Raw genomic sequence first — 14,220 nt, forward strand, 5'->3', positions numbered from 1 at the left:
TCCTGAAGTCGTGTTGTGGAGAAAACTGTGTGGCTCTGTGAAAAGATTTAGTGGGTGATCCAAGCAGCGTTTGAGATTAAATCTGCAGGTGTCTTATTTATTGATCTTAGTACAATATAAAAGATAGGGCTACTGTTCCATTAAAGAAGGATCTTCCAGTTTTAGGCCATTTATCGCTGACTTTAATGTGTAGACAGAGTAACACTACAGTGTAATGTGTTCTGACATTCTTGCACAATGAAAAAGTGAATAATACTGTAAGTCCAGATTTTAATATTCTGTTTTAAAAATAATCATATGATATACAAATGCAAATGAGCTGGGATGAGAAGCACCTTTAGGTTGTTCACTTTGGAGTTTTTTTTTTTCTTTTCAATTTAGCAGCATATCAGTGATGCATAATGTGTAAATTAAAATAATAAAAGAAAAAGACCCCAACTTCATAAACGTAAGGGAATATCCAGTTAGCGGAACCCTTGTTTTGGCGGTCTGAGACTTCCATCTCGCTTGGATTGTAAGCACACTGTTTCAAGCTCTTTCTATTATAAGTTAACAAATTATTTCCACTTCTTTTTAACCTTTCACATTATATTTTGAAGAAAAAACACTCAGTTTCCTTTAAAAAGTATAGCAGCAGTTCTTTTGGGATTTATAACCCACACTTTTGTATACCCATCACTGACTTTACAACACAGTTGCTGAGAAGCAAGTCGGGTAGCTAGTCATACACGTAAATGGGTGACTGTTAAGGCAATGTTACCATGTCTGGCTAATCTCTCATCTGTGCAAACAAACACTATAGCAGGTTAGAGTGAAAACTTGCAACTGCTCAAATTTTGTTTATGAAAATTAAACAGCTCTTAAGCTTTTTTTTCTTCAATCTGGACATACAGAAGGAAAAATAAGTAAATAAAACTCAAGGCAATGCAGAAGTGCTGATTATTTGAAATAGTACGAAGTATCACAACATCCCACTGATACACTTTTTCTTGTACAGTCTAGAACACTTTCAGTAGTGCAATTACAACCATTTACACTGTAGCATCCTACATAATTTTTTGCCTGTTACAAAATGAAGTCTGACCTACAATTGAACCTCTGCCACTCAATGGCAGGGTGCGTGCCACAAATGTCCTTCACTGACAGTCTGTTCTGCTGTCGTATATCGGAACGGTTAAAACACTTGTGAGCGTATGCGAGTGTTCACGTGGGGGGGTCCTCATACTTTCAGAAGTTCTCCTCTCATACAGTCTCTGTAGATGAAGAAAAAAAATAGATTGATATAAAACCTGTTCAAAGTGACCACCTCAGTGCCATGATCAGGTTTACATATGAGAGGCTTAAACATGCACCTGTCTGAGTATATCAATTTACTGCACACACACGATTCATAAACGGGATCTTTAAAATCTGTGTATCTGTGTTTTGTCATCATAACTCCCGCACTCTTGACTGAAATGGATGATGACAGCTGGTTATGTTTAATACCTGGTCATACAAGCATAATTTCACAAATTCATTGCTGAACTGCACAGGAAAAATTCCAGCGCTGAATTAACAGTTTTTAATCCTTGCAGGGTTCATTTTTGTTCAGCTGGGCTCAGAAACAGTGTAGCTGTTTTTCTGCTGTGTGATGTCAGTCGCACACAGACACCAGAACAGTGGGCAGTGATATCCATTATCTGCTTGCCTCCTAATAATAGTTTTTGCAAGGCTAATCTTTTTACTGTTTCTCCAGCTGTTTCAGTCTGAGTGCATGTGCTACTTCATGTTGGCTGACATGGTTAAACTCGGTTTTCCTGACAAGTAATACTGTATATGAACAAACGTCTTAAAAAAAAAAAAAAAAAAAGCAAACTACTGAAAAATGGTTGTGCATTGAGACGATTAAAAAACACCATAAAATGAATACTAATGCCCTGTAATAATTTGTCCAAATTGTATATTGCCCCCTCCAAAAAGATTTTTTTAAGATAAAGTGCTGGTAAGATGACGATATGTTAATCTTTGCTCTTATTGGTAGTCTATTCCCACGATGCTGTCTTGCAGGGAGAGAGGTGTTACCTTGACTGAGTGTCTTGTTGGTGCTCCCCATCTTTCATCAGCCAGTGATCTTTTGCTGGTGCTTTCTCCACAGTCTCCTCTTTCCCTTCTAAATTTTTCTTCGCTGCTGCAGGAACTCGAGTGTCAAAATTCTGAAAAATACTTTGTCGTTCCGAGCTGAGATATTCAGGATTAGTTTCAAGCTCCCTATGGTTAGTCTGGTCATCATGCCTCTTTAAATGTTTATTGATATATTTATCACCCTCAACAAAATGCTCTTTAGCTGCTGTATACCGGTTGCTTGCTCGCCACTTTGAAGACCCATTTTCATAATTGGAACCATCATCCTTATCCACTTGCTGGTTATTTATTTTCCTCCTGTTGCCCTCAGACATGTGCTCATGTTCTCTGAGGGGCTTTAAGCTGCTGATATTGAAGGGGTTGGGATTTTGATCATAATAGCTGCTCCCTTCCCATTGGTCCAGCTGTTCTCTGTGCTGCTGGGGCAATAGCATCCCACGCCCTGGAGCCGTCTTCTTACTCTCGTCCGTTTCTGAAGTGTGTAGCATGTGCACCATCCTAGAGTGCTCGTCTTTGTTAGTGTTGTAAAATATTTTGTTTGTTTGACTCTTCTGCTGCTCCAAAAACCTGTCGTCAGTTTGCTTAACTTTGCTGTTAAAATTTGGCATGTCTACAACAACCTTAGATGTCTGAGGAGCATCCGCTAAGGCAGGGGGTTCATGGTCCTTGTAGTGAATGGCAGTGAAGTCTGGAGATGGAACCTGAGAAGCTCCCAGAATTGTTTTTGGGGAAAGTTTCTCTACTTGAGCAGGAAGAGACTTAGAGGAGGGTTTATTTTTATCCTCCTGAAGGCATGAATCATCTGAGCAAGAAGAGGTTGAGGGCACATTACTGAGAAATGGCTCTGCAACCAACTGTGACTCTGTCAAGCTACTACCGTACGGTTTATCGGCCTCCCATGCGGGCACGTCCCTGGCAGCCATAAGCTTTGACTGTTCTGAGAACGGGCTCTGGATAAAGCTGTGCTTTAAAGTCTCTAGGTGCTCAGACAGTTTGCTCTTGCTCTTACTAAGGAACGGATCCAACAGACTACCAGTCTGGACGCTAAGGCTGTGGGTGAGGACTGGCGAAAACTCACCTGCTGCAGTGCTGCTACAAATGACGCTGGAGTCAGCGTTCCTTGCTTTGCTGGTGTAGTCAGAGATGTGGCCCTCCGCTGTAGTGCAAATAGTACTGTGGCTGGTGCTTTTGTAAATGCTTCCATTGCTGGTCTTGCTGCTGGTGGCACTGTTGCTCTCTTTTGTGTCGCCAGTCACGGGGTTCTCCTGTACGCACATCAAAGTTGCGCTTGCGTATGATCTGCTGGTGCAATTAGTGTTCCTGTGATTTACATTACAATCAATTTTCCTGACAATGTTAGTCAAGTTCATTATGCTGCCTTCACTGTAACTACTGTTTTGTCTCTGATTAACGCTCGTTGACCCACTTGTGGCGGCTGAGCCACTAGCTGTGCCAGGGCCACTGGTTCCAGTCTCGTTTTTTTGACCGTGTCTGTGATCGGCTCGGCTTTCAGCTTTCAGCGAGAACAACCCATTTCCAGGTTCCTTTGCGATGATCCCATGTCGAACAGTGACCTGTGGTGTATCTGCCACTGATTGGTGCCTTAGGGGGGGAACTTGGGTTATGCCAGGTTGGGCGACTATGACCCCTCCTTTCCATCCTAACACACTGCCCTTTGGTGCATGCGGTATGTAGCCGGAGCTTGTGGACGTGGACTTAACAGAGACACAGTGTTGGGGAGACTGTAGATGAGACTGCCTTTGTGATGCTTTAGGTGTAGCTTGGAACACAGTGTTGAACATCTTCCTCCTCGTGTCCTCGATTTCCTCAGGAGACCAGCTGATGCCTTGTTTCAGCCTCTGAGCTGTGAACCAGAGCTTAATCTGCTCCTCAGGGAAACCCGACACCACAGTCAAGTAACAGAGCTCTGCTTTGGTGGGGTATGGGAACTTGCCGAACGAAGTCTTTAGGAAGCTGCTTAAATCCATGGCTGGATCATAGGAGGGAATGCTGCTTAAAGGAATCATTACTTTTGGGAGATCACTGTTTGGTTCAGAACCGGATTGGATAGATTGCCTTACGTTCTGTGTTACTGGTATGCCGTGAGTGCTTGGCAGTTTCAGCACTGGGACAGAACCAGCACCAGTCAGAACTTGTGCTTTTGCTGGGGGCAAGTTCCTCCCTGTGGTGCCATTAGCTACTGCCATGGCCTTGTCAACACTGAAGTCTGGCCTCTGTACCTCAACCGTGTGAGAAACTACAATTCTCTTGTGCTGTCCTTTCCCCACCTTCATGATTGGGGTCTTTGTGGTGCATATACCAGTCTCACTGAAATCCTCTCTTTCTGTAAACACTGTCTGTTCCACTATTAGAACTCCATCTCGCTTAGTAACCTGCAAAGATACTTTGTCAGGACTCCCTGCTGTGTGCAGCTTGGGATGCACTTTTGCGTTATGCAATGCCAGGCCCTCAAACTTTGCCAGCGAAACCTTGCAATTCAGGCAGTAAAATATTGGTTGTGTGTGAAAGTCCATATGACTGCTGTCCATGTGGTTGAGGAAAAGGTTCAGATCTGACATTTCAAATCCACATGGCGGGCAGATGTATGTTCCCCGCTCGCAGTATGTGTTGCCGTCATGTTTGGGATCGTGGGGGGCCCCCTGTTCCTCCTCCTCCTCCTGACCAGAGATGCGTAGAATGCTGTCTTCAGGTATAGTGGGCAGGAGTTCTGGTAAACATCCCAGCATGGCTTCATCTCGCAGGTGCTTGTTCTTGGACGGAATCATGCAGGGAATGGTGGACTTCCTTTTGCTCGCCATGCTGCAGCATTGACTGTGAAGAACGATCTAAGAGTCAGGACCACGTGCAGGAGTTTGATGGACCTTCTGTGTCATAGAACTGCCATTATGACGTCACAGGTCTTCAGTGTAGAACCTTTCCCCATTGCACAGTAGTGATCTAGCAACACTAGGAGTCTGTGGATGGACAAAACAATGAAACAAAAGTAACAAGAGGTGAGTAGAGATTACTGTAATATACCAGGAAGAAACCATTCACTGGAAAGAGCACTGGTGATCAGGTATGTAATCTGTGTTAAGAAGCATGGACTCTAGACAAAGTTCACTTTTAACAGTTGGATTCTTATATGAGTCATATCTAGTGAAGCAGTGATGTATGAATGTTATGGTGTCTGATGTTATGGTCAAATACAAACAAAAAAAAAAGAAAAACTGAAAAGAAAAAACAGTACTAGCAACAAAAGTACGTCAATAGATGAATGCGTTTACAAGACAGAGCCCACCACAAAACCACTGCCATTTCTTTTTGGGCACAAAATCAGTTCTATCAAAAAACCTGCATTTGTAGTTTTACATAGTGTGCCAGACCCACATATGCTCCCCCCCTCCTCCCATATATCTCCTGCCTGCCTGCCCGCCACACTCCCCCGCACGATTCTCCTCAGGCGGTTCAGGGCCTTTTCAGGTTCATCTGTGGTTCACATTTTTCCGCCTGTTCTGTTTTAACAATTATGTAAATATCTTGTAATGATTGTTACTCTGGGCGCTCCACCATATGCAGCCTAGTTTATGAGCTTGGAACACAAAAATTGAAAGTAAAGACACAGTTCTCTGTGTGCACATCCCTGCTCCTCTCCCACTACTTTATGTCTCTGCCCAATGTGCTCACAGTACTTCATATGTATTCCCAGTGCTCTCATGGTATTTTATGTGTATTTGCAGTGCACTCACAGTACTATATGTGCATCCCCAATTCTCTCATATTTCTCTCAATACTCTCACAGTACTATATGTGCATTTCCAATTCTCTCACAGTACTTTGTCTATTCAGTGTTCTCACGGTACTCTCAATACTCTCACAGTACTTTAAGTCTATTCGGTGTCCACACGGTACTGTGTGTACATACCCAATACCCTCACAGTACTCTCACAATTCTTTTATGTCTATTAAGTGACTTCGTAGTACTCTGTATGTGCATCCCCAATACTCACACAGTACTCTCTATACTCTCATAGTACTATGTGTGCATCCCCAGTACTCTCACAGAACTCTCAATACTCTCACAGTACTCTGCATGTACATCTCCAATTCTCTCACAGTTCTCTCACGGTACTTTATGTCTATTTAGTATTCGCACAGCACTCTCAATACTCTCACTGTACTCTCACAGTACTGTATGTTTAGTCACAGTGTTCTCTCAGTACTCTGTCAAATCTCTCCCCAGCTGGCCCAGCAGTACTGTAGTCTTTTGTCTCTGACTTTATCTTCCTCTTCAAGCTTTTCCATCTGTTAGCACCCAACTTATTTTGTCTCATTTGGAGAGTCTCAGTCATCGTGCAAATAAATAGACAATGAATAATGACACTATCAGGTTTGATTTTCCATCTCTAAAATGTGTTAATGGAACCTTTGAGCTTCTGATTTAGGTTTGGTTCTCTTCAACATGTCTTTCATTAGACTATAAATAAGTATTGTATAAAAATGTGGTGTTCATGTGTACATTTTTTCAGTGTGGCTGCCTGTCTTTTAAATAAAAGATGAAACCGTTCTGGAATTAAAAAAACCCTGAACTGACTGCCCAGAATACACTGTGCTCCCAGACAGGGCCGTGACGTCCTCTCTCCAATTCACCCTTTTTACTTCTCATGATGGCTGCCTTCCTGCCAGGGGAAAAAATGTAAAGTAGGTCACCATCATCTTATGCTGTAATCCCACTTCTCTACATCCAGACAGGGGCATTTACTGTACGTTGAGCTGAGAGGTCATAAGGCACTTCATTAAATCACACTGCTCTTAACCACACCCACAGTTACCGGTCAGAACAAGCACTATGCATCAGTGGTTACCCAGAATAGGGATTAACAATTAGGGTTTTTTCCATTAAGAAAACTACATAGAATGCTCTACTTACTATTCAAATAATTTACATTGATGTATGAAATTATTACACGTTTACAAATGTAGGTTACTTTACTCATTTTCTGACAATTTGCATGTTTGAACGAAATGGATTTAACTAGAACTACGTTCACAGGCACCTTAGTGCTTGCTTGATTACTACCTGAGAAGCAAGAGTTAGCTCAGAAAATGTGACATAAAAAGCAGGTCGCCCATCAAAGAATGGGATGCTTTATCTGGCCAACGACACCTATGATGAGACACGGGACAAGAGGTTTTCCAGACAGTGAGCTATTGAAAAGTGCTGTGAAAGAGGGCACTCGTATTTCAGCTCAGGGGTGAACTATGCCCTCCCGTACAAAACACTCTCCCTCCTACTAGACGTGCTCTGATACTTTTGTTGTCCATGCGGCAGAACTAAATGCCTTTTCACCTGAAGACACCTGTGAAGAGGAAGTACTGAAGGTTCTGAGACTAATGATCTATATGTCATAGGTTTTGATGTCATCATATTGGTTTAATTCATATATCTATAAAAGGTAAAATTATTAATTGAAGTTGATTTTAAATTCTTTTTAAATGAAGCACATCTGAAACTCAAACTGCTTAAACATAACACTTTACTGAATATATATATTACATATATATGTCACAGTCCACCTGACTCCTCCTTCAAGTTCGCTGGTGTTCATGTGTACATTTGTCTGTGTCTACATGTGCTCATGTCCATGTGGGTTTCTTAGAGTGTGTGTGTGTGTGTTCATCTGTGTTGTTCGTAACATCTGTCTCTTGTCTCGTTATCGCTATATTACACTCATGTCTTGTCATCAGTGTATTTAAGTGTGTTACACTCATGTCTTGTCATCAGTGTATTTAAACGTTCTTTGTCAGTCATTGTCTGACTTTAGTCCTGTACGTGCATCTTATTGACCGCAGTGTCGTTAATAAAAGTTACATGTGGAGAAGATGCTCTCTGCTCGGCTTCCTGTTTCCTTGCACCATAACAGAACGACTGACCACCCGGGATGCTCAAGGATAAACACGGCAGGAAGAGAAAGAGGTGCCGTCCCCTTCCTCCTGCTAACCCCTCTGATTTGGGGGGGAAAAGCGGCTGGCTGGTTTCCAGTGGAACTTCTCTCATCCTGTGGTCATAGGGTAGACCAGCCTGCTAGTTCTACAACTCTTGCTCTCCTCTGAGGGAGAGGAGTCACTCCCGGAGTACGGTCTCTATGACCGTGAAAGCTCCCCTGAGCGTTGTGGCCCCTGCCCTAGCTGTGGGGGGGTTTGCCATCTCAGGGCGGGACTACCCTGCAGAGTCCGGGCGCCCCCCTCCAAGGTGGAGGAAGCATCAGGGGACTCTGACCCAGAGGGGGAGAGGGAGGAGGAGACAGCCCTGGCACTCCAGAGGGGGCTCCCCTGAGCTCTGCTCTGGGGCTCCTTCCTCCCTGGAGGACTCAGAGTACTAGGAGGAGTGCTGTGTGGAGAGAGGGGAGTCCCCCAATGGAGGAAGCTGCTGCCACTTCTGTCTCTGAGATGAAGGCAGAGGTGGCGCTCCTCCAGGGACAGTGCGTGTTCCACGAGGGTGTGCCCCTCCAAGGCCTGGGGCACACACAGCCCCTGGACCAGAGTCTGGGCGCCCCCCTCCGAGGACTCGGACTAGGAGGGAGAGAGGGAGGAGGAGGAGCCACGCCTCCCAGCTCCGGAGGCAGGTACGTGCTTTCCAGCCGGTCCTAGAAGCAGCATGCACCAAAGCGACCTCCGCCCGTGGCTGCACCCACACTGTGCCCCCTGCACATGGCGTCCTAAGAGTCCATTCATTTTTGTTCCTCTGTGTGTATGTCCATGTGTTTCCTATGTGCCTGTGTCGATAAGCATGCCTGTATTAGTCCCCGTGACTGTTTCTGTCCCTGAGTTTGTCTTGTCATTGTCTCTCCCTGTCTTCCCAGGGAAGCGGTCGTAGACTGGTCCATTGGCGGACTGTCCCCAGGGAAGGATGCTCCAGGGAGGTCTGTAGTCTGGTCCCGCCCTTTGTTGCGGGTCTAGGGTCGGACTGCTGGTTCTGGGCACTTCAGGAGAAAGTGTCCCTTGGTGTGGGGTTCTGTCATGGTCCGCCCCTGACTCCTCCCTCAATGTGGGGTTCTGTCATGGTCCGCCCCTGACTCCTCCCTGTGTCTACGTGTGCTTACATCCATGTGTGTTTCTTAGAGTGTGTGTGTGTGTGTTCCTGTGTTGTTTGTATCACCTGTCTCTTGTCTCGTTATCACACTATGTGTTACACTCGTGTCTTGTCATGAGTGTATTTAAGTGTGCGTGTTGTCTACATTCTTTGTCAGTCATTGTCTGACTTCAGTGCTGTACGTGCATCTTATTGACCGCAGTGTCGTTAATAAAAGTTACATGTGGAGAAGATGCTCTCTGCTAGGCTTCCTGTTTCCTCGCACTGTTACAGAACGACTGACCACCCGGGACGCTCAAGGATAAACACGGTTACATATAGTCTTAACCATAACGGTCTACTAAATACATAAACACATGTCTGCAACAGCACTTATGAATAACCTTTAATTATTATAATTTTATTCAGTTAAACACTCACAAATATCTATTGGTTACATTGTAAATGTACAATATTATACTATTTAAATAGTCTACAAAAGAAATGCAATTTATTACTTGTATTTCCTAATCATTATTAAATATTATGTAAAAAAAACAATCTACATTAATATTGCTCTTTTTACACTGTAATGTGAGTTACATTACTCTGCACTATGTGCGTTTACTCTGTACTACGTGCTTTTCAGTAACATTCCAGGCTGAATTTATTACAGTATGATTTGTTATATCATATCAAATTGCATTTGTTATTTTTTTCCTTCCACTTCTAAACCAGTATTTTTGATCGATACTTAATCAAAATATGGTAAAATAAATGTTTATGTATTATAATTGAATATTGTGAAATAAATGTTTAGGCATTATAAATTAATATTGTGAAATAAATGTTTAGGCAGTATAAATTAATATGATGAAATAAATGTTTATGTATTATAAATTAGTATGGTGAAGTAAATGTTTATGTATAATAAATTAATACATAGAATGCATGAATTTACATTAAAAAGTATTATATTGTAAACATTTATTATTTGCTATGTCATAAAAACATACAAATGACGTAAAAGCGGCTTTATATTTCCTATGGTATGCGATCTTAGAGGATGTGGAATGGGGTTTATGCACTCCTCTTTCTTCCCTCATTATTGATTTAAGCACTGCCTGCTTGTCCTTTATTGAACTCCTGGTACAACACTTAATGAGGCAGCTATGGCATCTTTCCTCTGCAGAAACACTAGTGCGCCAGGTGTACAAACAAAAAAAAAAAAAACAACCAGAAACCTCACTGTGATAGCCGGCTGCTTGTCAACTGTAGTGCAGCATGTGGTGAATTCATTTGTGCTGTAAATGAAGTTAATATTCTGAAGTGAAATAGATCCTCACGTTGACGGTTAGATGCCCATCTTTAGGTTAAGGAACGCTGGGGTCGGCCGGTGCTCTTCAGTGTCTTCAAGTGTGCCAGGCTTTCATTCAGTCTGACTCCGAGTAATGGCACCTCCATTTACAAGGGAAATGTGATACTAAGCTGGAAGCAATAGTCTGTGCTGTGCCCTTTCCACTGGCATGCCTTTGTTACATTTCCTGTATGTCTGGATATACATGTGCCAGGTTGTGGGCAGAACATGCGATAACATGCCGTCATCTCCCACTGCATTGTACGCGTGAGGTTTTTCATTTATATGAGAGTCGAACATGTCCACATTAATTATGTAGAGACTCTAGCTCCACTGAGACGTCCTATAACAGTGCACCTTCATTTACGGATGTGACTCATTAGTGAAATGCCACCAGTAGGTACTTTGAAGTCCCCTCAGCTATTTCTGGGAAACCCGTACTTTTAATGTATACCTAGTCACAGGCGCGCGCGCGCGTGTGTGTGTGTGTGTGAGAGAGAGAGAATTGCAATGTGTCAGGTGCCATCAGCAGTACCCGCCTTGCCCCCCCCCCCCCCCCCCCCCCCCCGCCTCAGTCACTACTGCAGGAGCTGCTGGGAGGCCAGTCTGCACTGCCACTCATGTGTTAACATTGCCATAGCAACCCGTCTCCCTTCGGTTCAGTTGCCCACCACACACTCAGGGGACTGGATCCTCTGTTCCTCTGCTCACACACTTGGGGGACGTCTTTTATACCCTCCAAAAAAGACCAAATTCCAAGCTTTTTGCACCATTACAGCACTTGCCAATTTTAGAATTTTGAAATACCTACAGACTTTGCTCTGTCCGTTCCGCCATTATAACATACACTAAACAAAAATGGATTTCAGCTTGGTTCTTTATATATATATATATATATATATATATATATATATATATATATATATATATAATAGGAAAGATTTTGTTTATGGAATGATTAAGTAGTCTCATGACAAAAGTCTACACAAGAGACCAATGGAGGAGTTTGCCACCAGATTTCATTTCTTATTGAGCAACACATAATAGATTAGAACTGGTGAGATGTGCTTACTTTGATAGCTAGGATGATACTGATTAAAAACAAAATGGAAGATGGCGGTGCTCCATGAATTGTACTGTCCAGCCTAAAATGGCTGACATTGTAACCACAGACAAGTGCCAGGTCTCAGCAAATGCCAGTTCCTTCACACCAAGCCGAGCTCAGAGTCGAAACACTTGCTGCACAAGCTCTGCTCCCGGTAAACCCCGCCAAGTTTGTCTGAAAAACAGCGAAGCTAGGTGAGGATTCCTTTAAAAAGGGGTTTGGGAGTACTTTTCTATCTCTGTGATCGTTCATGTGCTGGATGTTAAACACGCCCACCGTCCTTTGAGCTAGAAAAATCTCTGAATCCAACAATATTCTGAGTGACTTTAGAAGGCCTTCATTATATATTATTTCTTATTAATGATTGTCACCTGCATGATTGAAATGGATTGAGAATGCAGCTGAATTAAAATAATTAATTCCCTGTGTGAGCAAACGCTTACATGTATTACACATCCTCTGAATCTAAAGCATGCTAAATAAATTAACTATATAAATAAATAAATCACATGACCAAATGAACATCGTAATAAACTTTTAAAACAAAAAAAAGCAACTTCTTCGTCAGTTATCTGTGTGTGTGTGTGTGTGTGTGTGTGTGTGTGTGTGTGTGTGTGTGTGTGTGTGTGTGTGTGTGTGTGTGTGTGTGTGTAAGACTAACATTTTATAACAAGACAATAGCAAGTCATTTATGGGTGTGACCATATTCCATTATAATGGCCTACTCAGATAATAAACTACCAATTACTCATAATGAAGTTAATTAAATAATTAGATATTAATTGTGATAGATGATGATAGTTTGGAGAGAAAATTATTTGGGGAATTTTAAAATTTGTTATTTAATCAAACAAAATTGGTGTTTTGCCTCATGATTACCTGTATATTTATGTCAATTAATTGATATGGTAAGCTGACAATCAGGGTCTTTGCACCATTCCACACGTAATTTAAAGAAGCAAGTCACACGGCAAACTGGTCCTTGTCCCTAACTGCTTCTGATTAGAAAGAAAGGCAATATGCCTGGCCTCATTCGAACCGTACAGAGGGGCCAGTGGAGGGATATTCACGCACAGGGAACTGACTTTCACCCAAAACAGCTGTACTTTACAAGACTGCTAGAGAACCAAGACAAAAATGTCAGAAACTACAAATCTCAAAGTTTTATGTTTTAATAAACTTTTACTCGGATATTTTTCCAGGATGGCTAAATAAAATGTTAAGATGGAGTAAATAAAATAAGGCCGGGAGGAAGGGGGCGGGATTCTCCACAAGATGATTGCAGGATATATAGAATGCACACGGACGCTATAAACAGTGCTGAATATAAACCGCCTTTTCTCACAAACACAAGAAACAGGAGACCATGAGATCACGCTGAGTGCTGACAGATTTTCCCCTAGATAACACTACGTTGCAGAGCCTTGTTGATACTGGTATTTACAAGGCGTGATTTCAGAGTAGGGGTAAGTCATTTTTTAGGAGAGCGCTGTTAGGATTCAGTACAGCTTTGGTATATTAACAGGTGAAATGGCACTTTCTAAGCTTACTGGCTGTGGGTGATAGTTATCTCACAGTACTGTAGTTGAGTGAAAACGATCTCAGTAAGTCGAAACTTAGCTTTATATTTAGGCCTTTTTATTTAAGAATGAGAATAATCGTGTTTTGTATTATTTCTTCCCTTGTGTCGCACCTTGTAATAAAATGATGTACGGTGAAACATCACTATCTCGAATTTTACTTTTAAAAAATCTAACCGCCTTTAAATCCAAAGAAGGGAAAAGGCGCCGAAAAGGAAAAGCGTCTCGCGTACAGTAAGATCACACAGGCTCGCGAACCACACGGGCTCGCGAGCATGTAGCGTGCGAGTAATCAAATTGGAAGCAGATAGAGCACCGAACAACCTAAATGTTTCAAACTGCAACGAAGTAGTAAGTTAACCCTGATTCTATTCACCTTTACGCCAACACGCTTGCAACTTTCATTTAATAAAATGAAAGTTATATTGTGAGGCACAGAGCAAAGACGCAAGTATTGACTATTCCCAAAAATTTTAACTAAGCACTCCCCAATCTACTGTCGCCATTTTATACATAGGCGACTTCATGTAAACTGCGTTGACTGCTGCTACGCTGCATGGGTAGAATAACAAGCTATGCCAGTCTAACGTAAAGTACCCTGCGTTGAGAAGGCTTGAACATTCTCGATATCAGTAGGTACAACTTATATTAGGTAAAATCCCCTACCTTTTCGCTGGTCCGGTGTTTTAAGAATGAAAATCCGTTATTGATACAGAAATGAATAACATTAGATTAGCTCCGCTGTGGGTCTCTGGGGAGGAGGAGGGGCTCAACCCTCTCCTCAGATGAACCCTATGAACTAGTGTGAACCCGTTGGTGACCACAGCAAGGTACACTTGCTCCTTTAGGACTCACTCATTGTGCCGGTTTGACACTGGTGCGAGTGAGAGGGGAACGAAACGTACGCCGTGCGTTCTCAAACAAGGGCACGTGATTAAAAGCGTCACCCATACCCAAAAATCCTGCCCCTCTTTTGAGGAGA

General features: G+C 42.6%; 1 protein-coding gene across 1 annotated transcript; it reads right to left on the reverse strand.

Annotated features, from left to right (window-relative positions):
• Nucleotides 1-815: 815 nt before the first annotated feature.
• zhx3a (zinc fingers and homeoboxes 3a) lies at nucleotides 816-14,148 on the reverse strand. The gene is made up of 3 exons (XM_076994312.1): nucleotides 13,905-14,148; nucleotides 2,065-5,099; nucleotides 816-1,253 (listed from the first exon to the last, which is right to left on the reverse strand). Exons 2-3 carry the CDS (start codon nucleotides 4,941-4,943, stop codon nucleotides 1,220-1,222), a joined length of 2,913 nt encoding a protein of 970 aa, XP_076850427.1. The 5' UTR covers nucleotides 4,944-5,099; nucleotides 13,905-14,148; the 3' UTR covers nucleotides 816-1,219.
• Between the last annotated feature and the right edge of the window lie 72 nt (nucleotides 14,149-14,220).

Source organism: Brachyhypopomus gauderio, unplaced genomic scaffold (assembly GCF_052324685.1).
Source record: "Brachyhypopomus gauderio isolate BG-103 unplaced genomic scaffold, BGAUD_0.2 sc138, whole genome shotgun sequence".
Lineage (NCBI taxonomy): Eukaryota > Metazoa > Chordata > Actinopteri > Gymnotiformes > Hypopomidae > Brachyhypopomus > Brachyhypopomus gauderio.